The sequence below is a fragment of the Dicentrarchus labrax genome, unplaced genomic scaffold (assembly GCF_905237075.1).
Source record: "Dicentrarchus labrax unplaced genomic scaffold, dlabrax2021, whole genome shotgun sequence".
Classification (NCBI taxonomy): Eukaryota; Metazoa; Chordata; class Actinopteri; family Moronidae; genus Dicentrarchus; species Dicentrarchus labrax.
In genome coordinates, this window is record NW_026136711.1 from 4,345,966 (window position 1) to 4,369,651 (window position 23,686).

The 23,686-nt window shown below is 40.5% G+C and overlaps 1 protein-coding gene across 3 annotated transcripts in view; it reads right to left on the reverse strand.

Annotated features, from left to right (window-relative positions):
* Positions 1–23,686, reverse strand: part of LOC127371808 (dihydropyridine-sensitive L-type skeletal muscle calcium channel subunit alpha-1-like) — an 88,817-nt gene that overhangs the window by 60,606 nt on the left and 4,525 nt on the right. For all 3 annotated transcript variants that reach the window (XR_007886454.1, XM_051414894.1, XM_051414895.1), the window contains exons 3-12: positions 21,532–21,671; positions 20,832–20,974; positions 20,364–20,516; positions 19,823–20,028; positions 16,879–16,982; positions 16,623–16,768; positions 14,852–14,933; positions 14,020–14,180; positions 6,884–7,109; positions 850–1,057 (exon numbers count right to left, since the gene is read on the reverse strand). Coding sequence is in view for 2 of the 3 variants with exons in the window: in XM_051414894.1 (XP_051270854.1) it covers positions 850–1,057; positions 6,884–7,109; positions 14,020–14,180; positions 14,852–14,933; positions 16,623–16,768; positions 16,879–16,982; positions 19,823–20,028; positions 20,364–20,516; positions 20,832–20,974; positions 21,532–21,671 (1,569 nt within the window). In the remaining variant the exon portion in view is untranslated. The remainder of the gene's footprint in view (positions 1–849; positions 1,058–6,883; positions 7,110–14,019; positions 14,181–14,851; positions 14,934–16,622; positions 16,769–16,878; positions 16,983–19,822; positions 20,029–20,363; positions 20,517–20,831; positions 20,975–21,531; positions 21,672–23,686) is intronic.

Genomic DNA, 23,686 nt, shown 5'->3' on the forward strand with positions numbered 1-23,686 from the left:
AGTTCACACCCACCTACTCCACCCCTCCCCCCTACTCTGCATCATGTCCTCCACAACCTGAGGACCTCACACCTCCCCCCACTGTCACCTCTACAGTGTCCTTCATGCCTGACCTGGAGAGAAGACAGCTGACGAGACTCCACTCCTGCAAAGCTGCAGGTGTATTTCCCAGGATGCTTAAAGCCTGTGTCCCCCCAGCGGTGTGGAGTACTACTGCCACCGTAAGATTGGTGACATTAGATCATAAAACGTTAGCAGATGTGTTTTTGCATTGTAAATACAAACATGATGGGTGGTTGCATGTGGGTTTTTTGTCGGGCAGCTGCTGCCACCTTTCCCCACTATTTCGTATCGCACTCAATCTTTTAGCGGTACAGAGTACCGAAACATACCAGCCTATTTTTACCACTGTCTAAACCTAAAAGTAGCAGCATGGGATTATCTTCTGAAGAATTTCCAAATTGTTTTTTTTAATCAATTTATGATTAGTGTGGTTATGAATACCTATGGACCTGTTAGCATCAGAAGCCACTAATATGGAGCAGAGGTGCTTATGTAGGAACGGTAACAATTCAAGAAGCTTTCGTCGTAAGATTAATTGAATGATTGAAAGATGTAGTTAAAGTGAAGTGACACATAAGTCAATCAATTGATTGTGGGTTCCACAAAGCATATTTCCTAATTTCAGCCTAGTATTAGCTGTGGGGGCAACAGAATTCTAATCTTTTTATCAAAGTGCAGTTGTTGATTTTTATTACCAGGATTGGAGGTCCTTCAAAAAGCCAGCTCACATGGCTCATTTACTTTCTGAATAGTGGAGGACAAAAAAACGAAAAAAATCTTTTTTACCTGGAACACAGTGATGAGGGCCTGAGGGAAGCTGTCAAAGGTGCTGCGGGGTTTGGATTTGTTGGGAAAGTTGAACTTCCCTCCAAACACTTGCATACCCAGCAGGGAGAAGATGACAATGAAAAGGAAGAGGAGCAGCAGCAAGCAGGCAATGGAACGAACGGAGTTCAAGAGGGAAGCCACCAGATTACTAAGAGATGTCCAGTATCTAGGGCACACAAGATCAATTATTAGTTATCAGACAGTTTTATTCAATCATAAAGTTTAGAGTAAAACGGTCCACTCCCAACATATCTTTGTCACAATTCTTCATAAATGTATCATACATTTGACATAAATTAGCCCTGTTGATGGTGAGGAAGAAAATTTTACAGATACTTGAAAACCAAAAGAAAACCCCCCCGGGGGGTGGAAAAAAAAAAAAAAAAAAAAAAAAACCAAAAAAAAAAAAAAAAAACAAAAAAAAAAAAAAAAAAAACAAAAAAAAAAAAAAAAAAAAAAAAAAAAAAAAAAAAAAAAAAAAAAAAAAAAAAAAAAAAAAAAAAAAAAAAAAAAAAAAAAAAAAAAAAAAAAAAAAAAAAAAAAAAAAAAAAAAAAAAAAAAAAAAAAAAAAAAAAAAAAAAAAAAAAAAAAAAAAAAAAAAAAAAAAAAAAAAAAAAAAAAAAAAAAAAAAAAAAAAAAAAAAAAAAAAAAAAAAAAAAAAAAAAATAAAAAAAAAAAAATGAAGAGGGAAAGTTGTGAGTTTTTATGGAGTTTCAAGATGTTTTGCCCGTTTTTTGGAAACATTTGGGGCAGGTATTAAGGTTTTTGATTTTTTTGGGGGGGTCTTTTGTTTTTTTAAAAGGGGGGGAAGTCTGATAGGACCAGACATGCTGCAACATCTTGAAACTCCATATAAACCGCACAACTCTTTCCACAACAAACCGCTCACTCAATCCTTCCATTTAAATTTGTTTCATTTTGATTTGTAAATTTGTTTCAGAGTTTGTAAATTTTTTGTTTTGTTTTAATTTGTTTCAGGTTTGTAAATTTGTTTCAGAGTTTGTAAATTTGTTTCAGAGTTTGTAATTTGTTTCAGAGTTTTAAATTTGTTTCAGAGTTTGTTAATTTGTTTCAGAGTTTGTAAATTTGTTTAGAGTTTGTAATTTGTTTGGTTTGTTAATTTTTTTTTATTTTTTCCCCACCCCCCCAATCCAAACCAATTCAGAGTACTGTTCTGATACTGTTAATTAATAAGCTGTACTGTATGCTCAATGTAAAGAAGAGACTCTATATAACTCTATATGAGCTAGTTGTTGTTGACTGTGGCACAGGAGCTAGAGTGGGAACAGGTCGTCCACTAATCCGATGGTTGGCAGTTTGATTTCAGGCTCCTCCTACTGCATGTCAAAATATCCTTGAGCCAGATGGTTGGTTTATTACTTCCTAAAACCCAAGGCTCCACAACAGGAAAGAAGGCCATTTAATGTTTTAGTAAAGACTGAAAGCGAGTGATTATTTAAACATATTAACGAACAGGTATGCTCAAGCAATGCTGGGGTGGTTTTAAATAGGTTTTTAACACAATATTAACATGATTATTTATAAATATAGATTCCAGTCACCTGCATGTCTCCACCTGGGGGACTTCCACTTAAGCAGGGTATAACATTTACTCTATATTGCAAGTTTTGTCAAATGTTATGTCTTATTTCTGTAGGTGCTATGATAAATCACAGTGGTACAACCATATTGGTGCAATAAATGAATGTTGGTTATAAAATGTTATTATCAAAAGATAATAGAAAATGACATCCTCGGGGCACCACCCTTAAATAAGGGAAACGATAGCTGATAATTGATTGAGTCTCATAAAATACACTAAACTATTAATTTAGAGATCGGATTAAATATTAAATGATTAACTACAACCAAAAAACAATAATAGTTAAAGTGGAAGGCTTTGGAGTTCTGCATAGAAGAGGCTGGTATCAACCACTCTTGTACGAAATTACATAGGCCAGCATGTATAAACACGAGCATTTATTAAAGGGATGATAAAGCAAAACAGAGGAAAATACACAATACACAATCTAACTTAACGGAACTAAGTTAGAGGAAAAAGGTGTGTGTGTTTCAGCTGAGTATGAAACAAGTGTTGGTGAGAGACAAAGAGCATGGAGGAGCGGGAGGGTTTGATTTCCCTTTACTCATGTATGTGCTGAGGTTAAGGCTGAATGACCTAAGATGGCACCACGGACGGTTGCCTCGGTGTGTTGGTGCGCTTTGTTTTTTCTTGTTTTGTGTGTTAATTCAGTTTTTGGCTGTGATACCTGGGGCTCTTTCACTAGAGAAGAGCTCATGAACATCAGGGGAGTAACTCCAGCTGATCTCTTTCCTACTATTCTTCTTTCTTCCGTGGAATTATTGGACATTGTGGTCAAAGGTGCACTCACCTTTGCTCACGCAGGAGGAGAGGGAATCGTGCCGGCACCGTTACCTGGAATATTCCTCTCCAACGTGCGTTCACTGTGCAACAAAATGGACGAACTTCAGCTACTTCTGGGGAAAAACTGTGACTTTTCTTCATCCTCTGTTTTATGCTTCACAGACACGTGGCTGTGTGGATCGATACCAGACTCTGCACTGCAGCTGGCAGGCTTCCAACTCCTCAGAGCGGATCGTGACACCAAACTCTCCGGCAAATCAAAAGGTGGAGGTATCTGTTTTTATACCAACAGTAGCTGGTGCAATGATGTGACAGTGATCCAACAGCACTGCTCTTCTACTCTGGAATATTTTATCATAAACTGCAAATCTTCCCCCCCCCCCGTGAGTTTGTTTCATTCATTCTGGTCGGTGTTTACATTCCACCGCAGGCCAACGTGCAGGATGCACAGCGCATGCTCGCCGACCAGATACTGTGTATGGAGCGGACTAACCGGGACTCCTTAGTTATTGTCCTTGGTGACTTTAACAAAGAAAACCTCAGTCACGAACTTCCTAAATACAAACAGTTTATTAAATGCCCGACCAGAGAGAAGAACATACTGGATCACTGATACACTACAGTCAGCAGAGCTTATCACGCTGTCCCCCGCACCGCACTGGGCCTCTCTGACCACGTCATGGTCCACCTGATTCCTTCATACAGGCAGAAATTAAAACACTGTAAACCTGTTGCGAGGACATCAAAGCAGTGGACCAGTGAAGCTGCGGAGGATCTCCAGGCGTGTTTGGACTCTACTGACTGGGATGTTTTCAGGACTGCTACTAAAAGTCTGGATGAGTACACAGAGGCTGTGACATCATACATCAGCTTCTGTGAGGACTGCTGTATACCATCACGCACGGACCACAGGACTAAATGACTACAGACCAGTTGCCCTCACCTCTGTGGTCATGAAGTCTTTTGAGTGCCTTGTGCTTTCCCACCTGAAAGCCATAACGGACCCAGTCCTGGACCCCATGCAGTTCGCCTACAGAGCCAACAGGTCTGTAGATGATGCAGTTAACATGGCCCTGCACTTCACCCTCCAGCATCTGGACTCCCCAGGAACCTACGCCAGGATCCTGTTTGTGGACTTCAGCTCTGCGTTTAACACCATCATCCCAGCTCTGCTACAGGACAAGCTCTCCCAGCTCACTGTGCCTGACTCCACCTGCAGGTGGATCACAGACTTCCTGTCTGACAGGAAACAGCACGTGAAGCTGGGGAAAAATGTCTCTGACTCCCAGACCATCAGCACCGGTTCCCCCCAAGGCTGCGTTCTTTCTCCTCTGCTCTTCTCCCTGTACACCAACAGCTACTGAAGTTCGCGGATGACATCTCCCTCATTGGGCTCATCTCTGGTGGAGATGAGTCTGCCTACAGATGGGAGATTGACCATCTGGTGACCTGGTGCAGCCAGAACAACCTGGAGCTAAACGCTCTAAAAACAGTGGAGATGGTTGTGGACTTTAGAAAGAACCCAGCCCCACCCGCCCCCATCATCCAGTGTGACTCCCCAGTTGACTGTGTGGAGTCCTTCCGCTTCCTGGGAACCATCATCACCCAGGACCTCACCAAGAAAGCACAGCAGAGGATGTACTTCCTGTGGCAGCTTGGGATTCAACCTGCCAAAGACGATGATGGTGCACTTCTACACCGCCATCATCGAGTCCATCCTCACCTCATCCATCACCATCTGGAACGCTGCTGCCACTGCCAAGGACAAGGGCAGACTGTAGCGTATCATTCGTTCCGCTGAGAAGGTGATCGGCTGCAACCTGCCATCCCTGTACGTCTCTAGTATCCTGAGGCGTGCAGGCAAGATTGTGGCTGACCCCTCCCACCCCGGCCACAAACTCTTTGAACCTCTTCCCTCTGGCAGGAGGCTACGGCCCATCAGGACCAAAACTTCTCACCACAAAAACAGTTTCTCCCCGTCTGCAGCTGGCCTCATTAACAAGGCCCGGATCCCCCACTGACACTAACTCTTATACCCACCCTATATATATGCGTTACATTAATGTACTCCCGTCTTCTGTACAGTTTTCCTATCTTTTTCTTATCTTTCTTAACTTTATTTATCTTTTTTTTTTTAAAAGTACTTTATTCTTGTGTGATTTTTGTGAGATTGTATATATTAAGCACCATTGCACCAAGACAAATTCCTCGTATGTGTAAAAACCTACCTGGCAATAAATCTCATTCTGATTCTGATTCTGATTTTGATATGTGTGTGAGTGTGATTGTTGATTAATGGTGCCGTTAAAAGGGAGTTAGTGGCATGCAAAGACTGTCTATGTAAAGCGTAACATTAAACTAACATCACCCTAAGTCTCAAAGACTACAGTTACAACCTAAGTCCCCCAGTGGGAAGAATGAATATGAATGAATCTGTCTATTCCGGGTTAAAAGCTCTATTTTCTATCCACTTTTCTCTTCTTAGAGAGCGCCATAAATCTTCTGTTGTCTCGTGCTCACTCAACTCTCCGTTTCCTCTCCATGTATCGCTAACTTCTCTTTCCGTCTGTCACTCGCCTCTCATTGCTCTCATCTCTGTATTCAGTCGCGCTGTTGTTTACACAGATTTGATTGGCTGAGCAGCATCACGTGGGATGGCTTAACTCGCATGCGATTGGTCTGTAAGCTTCCTGATCCACTAAACAAATACCGTAAAGACTAGAAAAGCTGTGCTTGTTAAAATAGAAGTGCCCCGTCAAAATTTAGAATCCCTCAATAATTAATTGATTATAGGTCTGGGTCCGCATAGGACGGCGACTGGGTCCAGACTCGGACCACGGTCCGCCTGTTAGTGACCTCTGCCCTAGAAAGTTCATTAAGATCATCCAGGCACTCTACTTCAGACCAAAGCAATGGATCAGGCTAGATTCGCGTTAGCCCCACCCACTGAGTTTGATGGGTGAGTTTGACAGATTTAAGTAATTCATGAAGCACTTCAACACAGGGCCATGAAATAATGAATTAAATAGTGAAATAATTATATATGTTTTTTCATAAAATGAATCGGTATTTGAATGAATTAATGACACATTAAATAACACATTTATGTATTTAATTCCAATTGTAATTAATTAATGACACATTTAAGTAATTATTTAATTGTGTATTCATTTATTTAATTGTGGCACTTTTTGCTACAATTTATTTTTATGCTAAACTGTACACCAGCTTCCCTGGTTGTACAGCCTAGCCCCAAATTGTGTATTTTATTTTGTTTACTTAGTTTTGATTTATGTAGTATGTATTATATTTATGTATGTATTATGTATGTATTATATGTATACAATTTACTCCCTTTCCTAACTTCTTATCAGTCGTAAATAAATCTATATTTTGGTACAGCAGTCTCTGGTTCCAGGTAATTCTGGCACTTGTGCATTGAGTAGCACTGGGTCACAAGTGTATGACACACTGGCTGCCCATCAACTATCCTTGATGAAGGCTTCCTGCGAGTCTTTTTGTAATGTCAGCAATGGATAATGACCATACTGCTAACTACACGCACATAGCACATACTGTAAAAGCTATTAATAAAAGCTTTCTCACCTGGTGACCTTGAGAAGGCGAAGCAGGCGTATGCAGCGCAGCACAGAAATTCCCATGACTGACATGACGCCCATGTGGACAAGAATGAGCTCCATAATGCCAGTGGACACCACAAAGCAGTCAAACCGATTGAAGAGAGACATGAAGTAAGAGGGCAAGCCGAGGGCATACATCTTCATGAACATCTCAAGGGCAAACATAGACAGCAGTAGCTTATTGGCATTGTCTGTAATGGTGGATGTGGGGCCAGCAGCATGAAGAGGGAAGACAGAACAAGAAATAAAGACAAAGGGACAGAGTCAACTGCATGGAAATATGTAGTATTTAGGCATGCCACATCAATAATTATATACTTTTTCAGTGGTTAATAACCATGTGTTACCTTTGAGAACAGTTTACAGAAGTTGTGCATATAAATTCATAAAGATTATATTTACATTGCATTAATTATATTTTACAGAAAATAAAGCACTGTTTTATTACAATTATTTTAAAATGAATGGCGCTTGTATTATTATAACCTGACTGATGCTGTTTTAGTAAAAAATATGATGTATCTTACCTCGTACATGGTCACATTGTTCAGTAATTAGTGTTACACAACAGCGTTTGCTTTGCAGTGTGTTTCGCAGATAAAACATGAGACGCAACATTTGCCAAAACAGAAAGTTGGATGAGGCTATGATAAACCCTGGTAACTGGATGTCTCCTTCATAAAAAAACAGAATATTGAGTTATATCCGACCATGTAGAGCTCTGTATAGTTATATTGTAGCAGCCTGCTATTTTCATGCGATTTAATGAAGGTAAACTCAGTGAACGGTCGTGCTTAAAGACACTGCGCTCTGGTGCAGCACTTAAGAAAACTTAACATATCCCTCAATGCCTTCAGATGCTGCAGGGACCTCATGAACTGAAGGAGAAGCTTTTTATACAATATAAAGCCGTTGTTGACAGCAGTACTGTAATAATCACAGACATTCATTCATAGATCAGTTACTGATTTACTAATGTGGAGGTGGGTGTGGTTTGCACTTAGCTGCAGGAGAGAGAGGTATGGGGAAGGCTTGTGAGAGCAGCACCAGGTGAGTTGATTACTGCAGCTGCTAATCGTTGTCTAGTCACTCTACCTTTATCTTGCAGACTGATGCTTCGAACAGGGGGCCGTTCTGTCCCAGCAGGTGCAGGGTGTCGACCGCCCGGTGCTATACATCAGCCGGAAGCTGTCCAACAGGGAATCACGGTATAGTACGATTGAGAAGGAGTGCTTGGCTTTCCGGTGGGCGGTCGAGGCTCTGCGTTGCTACCTGCTGGGGCGCTCATTCACCCTCTGTTCGGACCATGCTCCCCTCCAATGGCTCCACCGCATGAAAAATGCCAACGCCCGGATCACTCTGTGGTATCTGGCTTTGCAGCCGTTTAAGTTCAGAGTGGTCCATAGGCTGTTACCTGACCTGCTACAACCGGCTTTCCTGCTTTAATCACATTAAACCTTTTGCTGCTTCCTACGCATTGTGTTTGAACATAAAGCTAAAGTACAGTAACAGTGTGAATATTGGCCTGCATTCAGCATTCTTCTTTAGTTAGGACTGCTTCTGATAGATTCCATGCAGGCTTACTAAGTCCCACACTTTCTTGCAGTAACACCCTTATTGAATAATATTAGGCCGGTATCGAAAAACAAGATGGGACAGTGCCTTGATCACATCACATTTCATATATTTGTTTCATTCCATTTGTTAAAATTTCATTCCATATATTCAGACACATATGGTACATATGGCTACTTTAGCTATCCTGAAGAAAGGAATCCACAGGAGTCAATTCAATTCAATTTTCAATTCAATTTTCAATTCAATTTTCAATTCAATTTTCAATTCAATTTTATTTGTATAGCGCCAATTCATAACAGAAGTTATCTCAGGACACTTAAAATAGAGCAGGTCTAGACCGAACTCCTTATAACATTTACAGAGACCAAACAATTCCTACCATGAGCATGACTTGGCGATGGATCGTGAATGTCTTTAGATGGCTGTGTCCAAATCTGAAGTTCCGATCAATTCCTAGGAGGAGTTGCAAATGTGTGCAAATCGCCAAAAATGGCCACTAAATCCAAAATGGCAACTTCCTGTTTGGTTTGGGGTATGGTGCCCACTGGATTTTTTGTTCGTCTGGATAAGATCTACGCGCGTACTCATTTTTATGCATATCGGTGAAAGGGGCCCCGGATGGTGCAGTAAATGGGCCCCTGAGGGGCCATTTTGCCATGCTCATAGTGGACCCCTAGAAAATATGAATATTTTCGCCACGACTGACATGTGTGCTGCGTTTCATGAGTTTTCGAGCATGTTGCAACCTCCAAATATGCAGTCGAAGGGGCTAAAAATAAGTAAGAAGAAGAAGAAGAATTCTAGCAAATACAATAGGGATCTCCAGCGGTTGCTGGCTCTGTCCCTAATAATTCCTAGAGATACAATGGGGCCTTCGCACACAATTTGTGCCTTCGCACACAATTTGTGCTTGTGCCCTAATAATAACAATAATATCAGTTGTATTAGCAATGGGAGTCAAGCAGGACCATGGTAGGAGGTTCTTACTCTTAAATGTGTAGAGGGTGTCTGCCTCCCGAACCACAACTGGAAGCTGGTTCCACAAGAGAGGAGTTTGGCTCCTGTTCTACTTTTTGATACTATAGGAACCACAAGTAGCCCTGCATTCAGAGAGTGCAGTGCTCTAGAGGGGTAATAGGGTACTATGAGCTCTTTAAGATATGAAGGGGCCTGACCATGAAGAGCTTTGTAGGTGAGAAGGAGTATTTTAAATTCTATTCTAAATTTTACAGGGAGCCAGTGCAGAGAAGCTAGTACAGGTATGATCTCTTTTCCTAGTTCCTGTCAGTACTCTTGCTGCAGCGTTCTGAATTAATTGGAGGGTATTAATGGGCTAATAGGGGCAACCTGATAATAAGGAATTGCAGTAGTCTAGCCTAGAAGTAACAAATGCATGGATTAGGTTTTCTGCATCTGTCTGTGATAGGATGTGTCTAATTTTTGTTATATTACGTAAATGAAAAAAGGCAGTCCTGGAGGTCGGCTTTATGTGGGAATTAAATGACATGTCCTGATCAAAGATAACTCCAATATTCCTGACAGTGGTGCTAGAGGCCAAGGTAATATCATCTAGAGTAACTATATCTTAAGACAGTGAGGTTTTTGGGGCCAAGTACAACAACTTTGTTTGTTTCTGAGTTTTCAGAAAATTGCAGGTCGTCCAAGTTTTTATGTCCTTAAGACATGTTTGTAATTTAGATAATTGATTTATTTTATTGGGCTTGATCGATAGATATAACTGGGTATCATCTGCATAACAATGAAAGTTAATGAGTGATTCCTAATAATGTTGCCTAAGGGAATCATATATAAAGTGAATAGTATTGGTCCAAGTACAGAACCTTGTGGAACTCCATGACTAACTGTAGTATTTATGGAGGATTCATTGTTAACGTGTACAAACTGAGAACGATCTCATAAGTATGACTTAAACCAGCTTAGGGTGGTTCCTTTAATGCCAATTTGATGCTCAAGTCTCTGTAAAAGAATATTATGGTCAGTGGTGTCAAATGCGGAACTAAGATCTAATAATACAAGTACAGAGACAAGTCCATTGTCTGAGGCAATCAAAAGGTCATTATTAACTTTAACCAGTGCTGTCTCTGTGCTGTGATGAACTCTAAATCCTGACTGAAAATCCTCAAATAAGCTATTGCTATTTTGAAAGTCACACAACTGTTTGGCGACTACTTTCTCCAGAATCTTAGAGAGGAAGGGTAGGTTAGAAATCTATATCTATAATCTATAGTTGACTAAAACACCTGGGTCGAGAGTGGGCTTTTCAAGAAGGGGTTCAATTACAGCTTCTTTAAAAAGGACTGTGGTACATATCCTGACAATAAAGAAAGATTGATCATATCCATTGCCAATTAAGGGTACTACTTCTTTAAGCAGCCTAGTTGGGATGGGGTCCAACAGACAGGTTGATGGCTTCGATGTAGAAATTATTGAAGTTAACTGACGAAGATCGATAGCAGAAAAACAGTCTAAATATATATCTGATTTTACATTTATTAAAGTTCCTGAATTTGGAGAGACAGTTGGTTATTAATTTTGTCTGTAATAGTAAAAATGTTATCATAAAAGAAGTTCACAAAGTCGTTGCTACTGAGGGTCATGGGGATACGTGGCTCAATAGAGCTGTGACTCTCTGTCAGCCTGTCTTAGTGCTGAATAATAGGCTCCTCTGGCATTAGGGAGGGCCTTTCTATATATTTTAAGGCTATATTGCCAAATTGAGCGATATTCTAATAATTTCGAAGTGGGCCATTTACTTTCAGATTTCAGGTGAGAAAAACTAAGAACAAGGCTTCAAATCAATTATAATTTAGTTATGGTTTAGGGATTCTAAGGTAAAGGAAAACAGTGTTATTTTCAGGTTGTTATACACAAATGAAAACATATCTATGAATATTATATTCCATTTCTGACAATACATCCTCCTAAATGTTACATACTGGACCTTTACATTAAATGTTTTAGTAACACTTTATGGGAAGGGTACATGAATTGATGTATTTCAACCATCATGATGATGATGTTCACATCTTCTTCATAAGTCTGCAGTTAAAGGGACAGGCCAAAAAACACTGATCACTCACAGCAGTGCATACAGTATGTATTATATTGAATCCCAGTGTTGAAATCATGATTAACTAAGCAAGACTACTTAATAACTCCATCCTGTTTGTGGTCTTGTGGTGTTTGTATATAAAACTGATAAATAACATATCATTAATGGTTTACGAGGAATGCACAATAATTTTTAAAGAAAATATTGGCAGATAATGAAAGTACAGCCCATACATTATTGATAATAATAATAATAATAACAAGAAGAAGAAGAAGAAGAAGAAGAATACTTCATATTCTTGTCCAAACATTTCATGGGCTTTATGCTCTATGAAAACCGAAGTATGTTTGTAATGTTTTTTTTTATGAACTTTACTATAAAAACTAAATTAACATTTGAAGAGTCAGAGCTCCTGTTTTTTGTTGTGTTAACAATAGTGATGCCAGACTGGGTTAGAATAGAGCTATGGAATATTAAATCACCTATCTTTGCTCACTACATCTTACCTACCTTTCCAACAAGTACCTGACGTGGGTAACACTTTATAATGAGTACACACTATTAAGCATTAGTTAAGCATTAGTAAATACTGAATTCATCATTTATAAAGCATGTTTCTGCCGTAAATACTTATTACTATGTGGTTTATAATCAGTTATAAATATTTTACTCTTCATTAATAAGCTCATCTAAAACTGATTGCATTTTCATATTTTATATATGATGGATTCAGCATTTCTAAATCAAGTATTACATCACTTACTAACCAGTTATTTAGGATTTGTCAGTGGTTTGTAATATCATTTAGAAAGTGTATGTAAATGATAAACAAACTATTTAGATGTACATTTCTGCATGCACTTGCACAGCCACTATTCACTTACTACTCGTTAATTAAGTATTTTGTGTGAGCTCATCTAAAGTGAGCACTATCTATGGCTTATAAAGCATTTACAAATGAGATTTAAAGGCTGGCAATGCCTCAAGACTCAAAGTTTTCAGTTATCTTAACAGACGAAGGAGAGACACAACACAAAGGGATATAGAACATATTGTATTGATATTTATTGCAACTTCCCAACATATTGTATAAAGACGAACAAGGGTGGTTTATGAAGACATGCTATTGTTGTGATCTTATCTGTTTGGGATGTGTACGTTGAGCTTGCAATCCAGCTCTCAGCACGTCAAAGTGATGACGATGGGAGGCAGCAGCATTTTACGTTCATATTTACGTTAACTCTAAGAAGTTTCTGGGAGTGCAGCCAAGATAAGCACCAAGAAGTCTGGCCTAAATCGACGAGTCAGGCGGACGCGGGCCAATAAAAATGGCGGTGTGGGGATTGTAAATGGATGGTAAATGGACCTGTACTTGTAGAGCGCCTTTCTAGTCTTCCGACCACTCAAAGCGCTTTTACACTACGTGCCACATTCACACTTTCACACACACATTCAGTCAGCGATGGCAAAGTCCATCAAACAGAAACTAACTCATTCATACACATTCACACACCGATGCACGGCATCAGGAGCAATTTGGGGTTCAGTATCTTGCTCAAGGATACTTCGACATGTGGCGAGAGGAGCCAGGGATTGAACCAACAACCTTGGATACATTGGCGTATACATTGGCGGCTGTCAGCGGCACTAGTGGTGAGTATGTGTCTTTGTTTGCTTGCACACATTAAGGATGAAAGCTAACGTTAGCTTGTCGCCCGACTGTCCCCTGTCACCTGTCCCCGACTAACGTTACTACCGACCCGCCCGTGGTGGCTAAGCCGACCTGCCGCTGCTAGGCACTCACCTGAGCCAGGGCGTCTGTGGCTCAGAGGCAGAGCAGGTTGTCCCTTAATCGGAAGGTTGTTGGTTCGATCCCCGGCTCCTCCTGCCACGTGTCAAAGTATCCTTGAGCAAGATACTGAACCCCATACTGAATGGACTTTGTCATCGCTGTGTGAATGTGTGTGAAAGGGTGAATGTTGCACGTAATGTAAAAGCGCTTCGAGCGGTCGGAAGACTAGAAAGGCGCTATACAAGTACAGGTCCATTTACCATTTACCTCGCCCGGCTAGACGAGACTGACTTAACTGCGGCGACAACATTACAAGTTAAAAAAAAAAAACTTTTAGGAAAATATTCAAAGTGATAATGATAAATGCAGGCAGGCTGGCTTAGCCACCGCGGGCGGGTTGGAATTAACTGTGTTTATAAACTACATACTAATGTGTATTCATGTCAGAAAAATGCATTATAAATAATGAATTCAGTATTTGTTAATGCTTAACTAATGCTTAATAGTGTGTACTCATTATAAAGTGTTACCCTGACGGTAAAAGAACTCTGTTGTGTGAACTGTGAAATATTTTATTGTATCAAATATTTTATTGTATTTTATTGTACCATAAGAAGCAAGTAATTATTGGTTATTGTATGAAAAAAAGAAGATATACCTTGCCAGTCAGTGAGTCTCTGAGACTGCTTGTGATGTTCCGTTGCAATGGCCAGCGTATTGAAGAAGACTAGCATTATCACCCACCAGTAGAACAGTCTGGACTTTACATACACTCTGCATTTACGGCGTAACCAACGATTCCACTTACGAGCCAGCTTACTGCAGAAAAGGGGAAGAAAGATCAGTTGAATTAGGAGAAAAGGTGAGTCCTCATAATAGCCCTAAGTATAGGCCCAGTTATCATGACTTCTCCCCACCTTTTTTCCATCCATTCTACGTCTAGCTTCTGGTATCTTTCAGAAGCACTCAAGTATAAATCCTACAACCGTATTTCCTCAAATCATGACCTGGGTCTCTGTTTACCTCAACAGTAGATGGAGACCAGGTTTTTATTTGAAGCAAGCTTATATTATTATTTCTATTGTTTTAGTATGTCACTGTTATGCTGGTAATACAAGCTATACTTCCTTTATCTGTTTCAAATCAAAAGCCCTCTGGTGGACGGAATACCGTCATTTCTAAACAGGGCTTTTATTGCAAAAGCAGGAACATGTGGAAAATTCAGTGACTTGCAAAATTCAATCAAAGTACTTAAAATGTAGCTACTGCCATCTTGTCGCACTTACTGGTTATATTTGACTGAGACATTAAGTCACATACACCCACAGTGACTGAAATATGACAATACTTTAGCTTTAATAATACAATGGTACATTTGTAGTTTGCACACATTTTTTTAATTGAATATTATTATATTCCTGAAAAAAAAAAATCTGGAAGATAAAAACATATCTTCCACAGAAAGCCATGATGACAAACACACTACTGACTAGTAATAGATGATCAGCTGCATTGTATCCATTTTGCTGACACTTCCGGTCTCTGATCCTCCATTTTCTGTAGTGAGCAGGCCTGATGAGAAACAAACATAGGTACAGTTCTATAGATCATTTGCACATCTTGACAAAATTTAGATATAAGATTTAGATCGGTAGATACATACTATTTAAAAGGAGACATTATTCATTATTAGTTATCTCAGGACACTTTTCAAATAGAGCAGGTCTAGACCGATCTCCTTATATTATGCCCCTTTTCAGGTCATTTTTTCTTGCCAAGCCTCCAAACTCAAGATTTTTGAGTAGAGGGACAGTTTAACATAATAATGTTTTGGTGGTTGGTCTTAACTATGTAGTAGGGCTGCATAATTCATTGAAATATTATTAAAATTGCTATATCCGAATCAACAAAAGCTGTTTTGAGAAAAAAAAAAAAAAAAAAAAAAGGTAAAATATGTGACAAACAGCATTATAATAAAGTGCTGTTGTTCTGCAGAGATGGTCTACAAATCTTGTTTTTACAGATGTAAGGAAACATCTTTGTTTGGTACAAACCCCATCAAATTTCAGATCGTGATTTTGGTGTTCTTTTCAGTGAAAATTTTATTTGTGATGCCAAAATTATTTTATCTTTTTACCATATTGTACAGCCCTACTATGCTTCCTCTTTTTGAGCTAGGTTACACTCAGCATGTCAGGTGGCCGGTAAAACCTGGGACTTAAATAATTCAATCTTATTTGTATAGCGCCAATTCATAACAGAAGTTATCTCAGGACAGTTTTCAAATAGAGCAGGTCTAGACCAAACTCTTTATAACATTATTTACAGAGACCCAACAGTACCACCATGAGCAAGCACTTGGCGACAAGGGCAAGGAAAAACTGCCTGTTAAAAGGCAGAAACCTAGGACAGATCCTTCGGCTCTAGGTGGGTGGTCGTCTGCCTCGACCAGTTGTGGTGAGAGAGAGAGAGAGAGAGAGAGAGAGAGAGAGAGAGAGAGAGAGAACACACACACACACACACACACACACACACACACACACACACACACAGGTGCACAGCAACAACAGTATTGGCAATGGCAATCTAGCAGGACCATGGCAGGAGGCTCCACCAGGATCGATAAGAACCTGCGAGACGAGAAAGCACAAGAACTCCGCGGCAGAAGTGAAGTTAGTGCATTAATGGAACATGAATGAGTGCAGAAAGAGAGAGGAAGAGAGGAGCTCAGTGCACCCATAGGAGGCTAGCACCGTGGATAACCACCAAGTTATATATATGACAGCTGGATAGTCGAGCGGTTAGAGATGCAGACTACCACACTGTCTAAAAGATGTAGTTACTCTAGATGGTATTACCTTGGCCTCTAGCACCACTGTCAGGAATCTTGGAGTTATCTTTGATTAGGACATGTCCTTTAATTCCCACTTAAAACAAACCTCCAGGACTGCCTTTTTTCATTTACGTAATATTACAAAAATTAGACACATCTTGTAACAGTCGGATGCAGACAAACTAATCCATGCATTTGTTACTTCTAGGCTGTATTACTGCAACTCTTTATTATCAGGCTGCCCCTATAAGTCCGTTAAGATGCTACAATTAATTCAGAATGCTGCAGCATGAGTACTGACAGGAACTAGGAAAATAGATCATATCTCTCCTATATTAGCTTCTCTGCACTGGCTCCCTGTAAAATTCAGAATGGAATTTTAAATCCTCCTCCTCACCTACAAAGCTCTTCATGGTCTTGTGTCTTACCGTGTCCCTCCTGATCATTGTCCATGACCTCAGCCTGAGTGATCCACTCCATATAACCCTTGAGGTCCTCATCCAGCTGCTGGGTTTCCCTTAGCTTCTGAAACTCTCCACGGGACTTGGCCTTCTCTCGCTCCTTTGTAAACTCACTAGTGGAAAACAAGATAACCAATCTGAACTACAAAGACAGAATGAGTAAATCATGATTCCGCAAAAGAAATTAATGTAGGAGTATTGGTTAGGTTTAGGGTATTCCTACCCACTGAGCACGCCCAGAACCAGGTTGAGCACGAAAAAGGAGCCAACCAGGATCAGTGTGGTGAAATAGATCCATGGCCATTCCATTCCTATAGCATCATTTACCTGTCAGACAAAGCACCATTACTTGTCTTCATTATATATTATACTTAGTATGTCACTGACATTAAGCTAGTGTGGCAGTTAGAGTCACAGTCTGACAAACAAGGATTTTCTAAAACTGAGCAACTGAACAAGCACCATACCATAAAACACCTGCTTTTAGAATGGAGTTCGGTTTGACATTCTGAAGCTTTAAATCTCACTAATTCACATAAACTACCTTCAAATAATGAAACTTGTAAACAGCATAAAGTAACATAGGACATGGGAATAAAACTGCTTCTGTTGGTCATAGTTTTACTATGACCAACAGAAGCAGAGAACAGGTCGGTCGCTCAATAAACACAATTGGTGGTTTGCTTTGCCACAGGGATGTACAGTTTACAGCAAGGTCACATTGGACAGATGACCAAAAGAGAAACAGTGTCAGATGTCAGAAATATGAGATTCAATAAGGCAGTGGTATATATCAGATCCCCCCCATTTTTCTTTTTTCTACATAATTATGCTGATCGATGATCACTACTTTGACCCAAAAGGGGGCTTGACACAAGGCCAAAGTATCCCGATGAGCCGGTCTCATCTATTGGGATGGAAGCTGGTGAAGAAGGCCAACAGACTGGAGATGGCAGGCTTGCAGGCAGAGAAGTGTAAGAGTATTTTGAAGATGGTTGGTTGGTTGGCAGGCAGGCTCAAAGGCAGACACGAAGGCAGACATGAAGGTTGGTACGGATGGACAGGTGAGGTGTAACTCCCATAGAAGATGGATGACGGAATACTGAAGATGGAACACTGATGATAGAAGACGGAATGATCTTGCAGACTGTTGGATAGATGACTGGTCTGGAGACGGCGAATCAGGAACAAGCGTCTGCCAGACCACCGGTGAAGAACAACGAACAGGGGTTGGCTGAACTGCTGTAGGGTCAAACCTTTAAACATGAACTTGTTCCTTTGAAGTGGTTTACGGGACTTTTATTGTTTGTTTATTTGATGCACGACAAAGGATTGTAGCACAGCATAAGTGCCTGCTTTTTCCTGCGATCCCAGGTCAATGCACCGCTAACGGGAGTCAACATGTGAAGCTTTAAAAAGAAACACCTTTCCTCTTGCAACCTGCACCAGCAGACGTCCCACAGCAGAGACTGTCTGGACTCCAGAACCACAACTCTGATCAGCCTGGCTCACGGGACCACCAGCTGATCCACGCAGCTCATTGGCAACTCTTCTTCTTTTTTCCTCTAACTTAGTTCCTTTAAGTTAGATTGTTTATAGTGTATTTTCCTCTGTTTGCTTTTATTATCCCTTTAATAAATGCTTGTGTTTATACATGCTGGCCTGTTTAATTTCATACAAGAGTGGGTGATACCAACCTCTTCTATGCAGAACACCAAAGCCTTCCACTTTAACTAGTAGTAATGATTTTGGTTGTAGTTAATTTTTATTATTTATCCGATTTCTAAATGAATTTAGTGTTTTTTAATGAGACTAATCAATTATTGGCTATCATTTCCCTTATTTAAAAGTGGTGCCCGAGGATCTTTAATATTAAAGTCATGTTCTATTATCTTATGATAATTATAAACTTTGATAACCAAAATTAATTGATTACATAAATACAAATAAACCAATGTTCTACCAACAAATGGTACCGCTGCAATTTTTATCATAGCAACCCTACACCGCCAATGAGCAGGAGATGGTGTCGGCCAGAACGCTGAGCAGGCACAAGGAGCAGGTGTCGGCCGGACCGCCGAGGGAGAAACCGGTGTAGACTGGTCTGCAGACAGAGAAGCAAGTACGGGTGTCTGCCAGACCACTGATTAGAAACAAGCAGGGTTGGCTGGAATTTCGACAAAGAACCAAGAAACGATGGCAGGTCAGAAGTGCTGGGCAGCAGCGAGGCAGGGGGCTGTGCAGAGAGTCTGCAGCACTGAGCAACTCAGTCTCTGAGGTGCTGGGCAGCTAAGGCTCTGGGGCACTGGGCAGCTGAGGCACCCAGAGGTGTCAGGAGCCATGACAAACTCGTCTTCTTCTGTGGCCTCCATGTGACCACATGAAAATGGCCAGGTGGGTTCCCTCAAGAGGTGACTGACAGGCTGACTCAGGAGTGGAAGGCAGCAGGCTTACAATTCAGAGCCTAACAGATTGGACTACATGAAAGCTGGCAAATGAATGGACAGCTGAGGTGTAACTCCCATGGAAGATGGATGGCGAAATACTAAAGCCGGAACACTGACGATAGAAGACGGCGCATTCATCACAAAAGACGGCATGATCTGGCAGAGAGTAGATGGAGCACTGGGATAGATATACTGTTGGATAGCTAAGTTGATTGAAGGCAGGTGAGCAGACTTGGGGAGTTGATGAGTTGATGGCAGAAAGGTGTGTGGAGCAGAGCTGGAAGTCAGGATAGAAAACCACACCTACAACACACACAAGGGAGGGGGAAACACAAAAACAAAAAAGGAAAAGGCAAGGATACAGCCATACCCATGACAGTTTGGGTGGCAAAAGGGAGACCTACACAATATTAGGCAAGTGGTCATAATGTTATGGCTGATCAGTGTATAGTTCATTGATTGATTGGTTGAAGTTTGCCTGTGATAGATGATGATAAACAGATGGTTTATTCGATCACCTGCTACAGATTTTTTGTGTTTCCAACGTCCACTTTCCACATGGTTCTATGTAACAAACGGTCTGGCGCAGTCAGGTTAGCTCTGGAGTACTTCTATACAGGATTTTTTTTAATTATTCAAACTTGACAATAAATAAAAACTTCAATAACATATTACTTTGGGAGTGAACCAATTTGCTTTTACACTAGGCTAATACCTTACCCAGTAGAGGACATCAGTCCACCCCTGTGTGGTGATACACTGGTAGACAGTCAGCATTGAAAAGCCCAGATTATCAAAGTGGGTGATTCCATTGTTTGGGCCTGGCCAGCCAGGTCGACATTCTGTGCCATTGATGGTACAACGGCGACCATTCCCTGCTTGGGCACATGGAGCTGGCTTCTCATTCTCCACAGTAGCAATGATGTCTGAAGGCCAGAAGAGGGTAATGGTAATGATTAGGTTGATCTCTGTGTGCATTGCACCTGTCTGACTTTTTCCCTAAAGCTAAACTCAGTATTGGCCAATACAGAGTAAAAATCCTATAACAGTACTCTTAATTTCTCAAAAGAAAAGGTATAAACACATTTGTGTGTGTTATGAGTAAGGTAACACGTTTAAGTTCTCATGCTGATTCCATGCACCCATGCCCTATATATTTTAAATAGAGTTTCAATAGGGCCCTAAGCCTTATCTTGCATTGACTCTGTCAATAATAAGATATCCCTAGTATTAATAGGTACTATAATATAGTATACTGTACTTGTGCCTCTGTAGTAGCAGGTCTTGTGCATTTTGCACTTGAAGAGTTCCAGTCCCATAATAGAGTAAATAGTGACCATGAAAAGGACCAATAGGGTGATGTGAAAAAGTGGCAGCATGGACTTCAGGATGGAGTTCATCACAACTTGCAGGCCTGAGAGGAGAAACAGGACGCATCTTAAAATAAATCAAATCAGTAGAAATATCCAAGTAAAATCTGAATTCAGATCACATGTAACACAGTGTGTTTTGTCACAAGCAAGCAATCAATAATTTCCCAGTTATAACTGTTAAATGCTTTAATAATAATAAATACTACTGAGAAAAAGTAACAATAAAAGTAAATTTAACTTGGTGCTTTTGATTATGTAGCATGATGGAATTAAATTACATACATTATAAACAGTTAAATATTATATACAGTTTAACTGTTGAAAGTTTTTGATTCAACAGCAGACCAGTTACTTACTGGGGACTCCAGAGACCAGTCTGAGTGGTCTGAGGACTCTGAATGCCCGCAGAGCTTTCATGTCAAAGCCACCACCTTTTTCTCCTACTGGAGCCTCCACTCCACTGATGTGGTTAATGGCATCAACAGCCACAGTGAACAGGCTGGACAGACAGAAACAGAACATATGTTTTCCCTTCCCTGCTTAGAAACTGCTGGTAGCGGCACATTTATCAAATTAATTTCTGAATTATTTGCATATTCTGTCAAGTATCCAGATTATGATTTTAATAATGAGTGGAAGTCATTCATCCAAAATTATTTTGGAAAAAGGAAATTTAAATATTTCACACATCAAAATATACAGTTTCTACTTGATACATAGGGATTTTCAGTGTCACATGCGGAAATGAAAATGCTTTTATTGGTGCTAAACATCATATTCTCCTCTTCTGTCATTACAACATATTTTTTATTTTTAATCCCTACTATATATATATATATATATATATTTTTTTTTAAAGCAAAAGATTTTGAACCTTGGGCTGCTGCAGCAAGGACTCAGCCTTGGTACATGGGTCGCCAGCTCTACCCACTGAGCTAACCAGGAAAACCAGGCTTTTTGTGTATTTCAAGTCACATTTCCAGAAGCTTTAATACGACCATTCAGAACATTACACGACAAACTGAATGGGCTATAAACACAAACTTATAAACTTACCCAACAGATACACAAACAAAGTCCAAAATGTTCCAGCAGTTTCTTAAATATGCATCAGCATGAAAAAGAAATCCATAGGCAACAATCTTCAGGAAACACTCTATAGAGAAGATGATGAGGAAGATGTACTCCAAGCTCTCCTGTAAAACAACAACAATGGCTTTTATTTGGATTGGTGATCATTTTTGGTATGGAGAGATGCCGAGTTACTGCTATCGTTGTATCTGCTGTGTACACAAACATGTAGCAAATAATTTTATTTACATCAAAATGAGACTGTTTTTTTTTTCACACTGTTGAGTAGTCAAATAATGTCCCTTGCTCGTGTTTCTTACACTAATCTACTTCTGTCTATTCGTGTCACATACAAACTGTCCACTTCCATGTCAGCCGCAGCATGCAGTGAATGTCTATTTTAAAAACACACCACAAGGACAGTGTCCTTCAGTGGTGTTTAACTGATATGTGAGCCTAATGTCCTTGTGTCCTTGTCCTTGGATAGATTAAAGTGATTCAAATTCATTTAAATGAACTAATTAAAGTAATGGAAAAACTACAATGTAAAACTAAAGTTCTCAATCACAGGCTTTTGTCTCACAAGACCGCAGTGGCGGAACTAGACTTTTATACAAGGGGTGGCCAGAGCGTGGTCAAGGCTTCATGAGGGGGGACATATACTAGGTCTAATAAAGGAAAATCTTACGACCACTCAAGATCCTTTTACACTACATGCCTCATTCACACACACATTTATACACTCATTCTTGGGTATCGTGCTCAAGGACATTCCAGGGATCAAACCGCCAACCTTCTGATTAGTGGATGAATCCTGAGCCACAACATTTTTTTGGTGCAGATCAATGGCAGTTTATTCCGCCAGAACACACGATTTTGCTATAACTTCAGTGTACATTGTCCATTCAGCTCCAAACTTCACTTGTCTGATAAGAGTCTCGTCCTAAACACGTTTAAGTGATAATATTCAGTAATAGAGCAGCACCTAGAGGTGACAGGAAATGTAATTTTCATACTGTATTACGGCTCTGCGTCTCTGCACTCATGGCCTGATCCCCTCCCCCCTGTATACCGGTAGATAGATAGATAGATAGATAGATAGATAGATAGATAGATAGATAGATAGATAGATAGATAGATAGATAGATAGATAGACTTTATTAATCCCACAATGGGGAAGTTCACTTGTCACAGCAACATTTGAGTGTAATAAATACAGATATAAAAAACAGGAACATTTGCATACAGCAGCTCCAAGGTCTTCTTGTCTCTGGTGGTGCATGTGACAAACTGGTGGAAGGTTGGGAGTGTGGACGAGAGAGAAACGTGGTTGAAGTCCCCTGTGATGATGATGAAGCCTCCGTGTGTTTCGTTTGTAGTCCTGCAGTCAAAGTGTGGATGACGTCACACGCTGCTTTGTGGCAGATAACATGGACGTAGTCTGTGCCTGGGGTTACACCACCTGTTGTTTATGAGCACAGCCGGTCCCCCGTCCGTTCTTCTTGCTGGTCGTGGTGGTGTCCCTGTCGGCTCAGACCGTCTGGAAGCCGGGAATGGTGACGTTGAAGTCCGGTATCTGCTTGTGTAGCCACGTTTATTTCCAGTGATGACTGCAGGGATGTAGAGTTTAAACCTCCTCTTCTTCATCCTCCGTTTAACCCCCGCTCTGCAGCCTCGCCGTCTCCTCCTCAGCTCCTCTGGTATGGAGGGTCTCTCTCCAATCAGGATGCTCGGGTGCCTCAGGGCAATCTTCTGGTCACGGGTGTAAACAATGCGACTCCCCGTCGCCATGGAGACCCGTGCAAACAAAAAATAAAAAGTGCTCAAAAATGCCAAAAAAGTATTTAGGCGACGTGAACAAAGTAGTAAGAAAGTAAGAAAAGAGTTAAAAATAGCAAAAAACACAGGCTAAAAACACACTGAAAACACACATGTTCAGTAGGATGGAAGCTCGGACATTGAACAGGCAAAGATAGACTCCAAAGATGTCTACTGACCAGGTAACGTCTGCGTGAATGCCTGCTAGTGTCTTCCATTGAGGCTGCTTCTTATGTCGCTGATGTATGTGACGTCGCGCCGTAAAGCAATTTGTGATTCTCGCGAGATTTGGCAGGGCGGCACCTTTCAGACTTGCATTGCT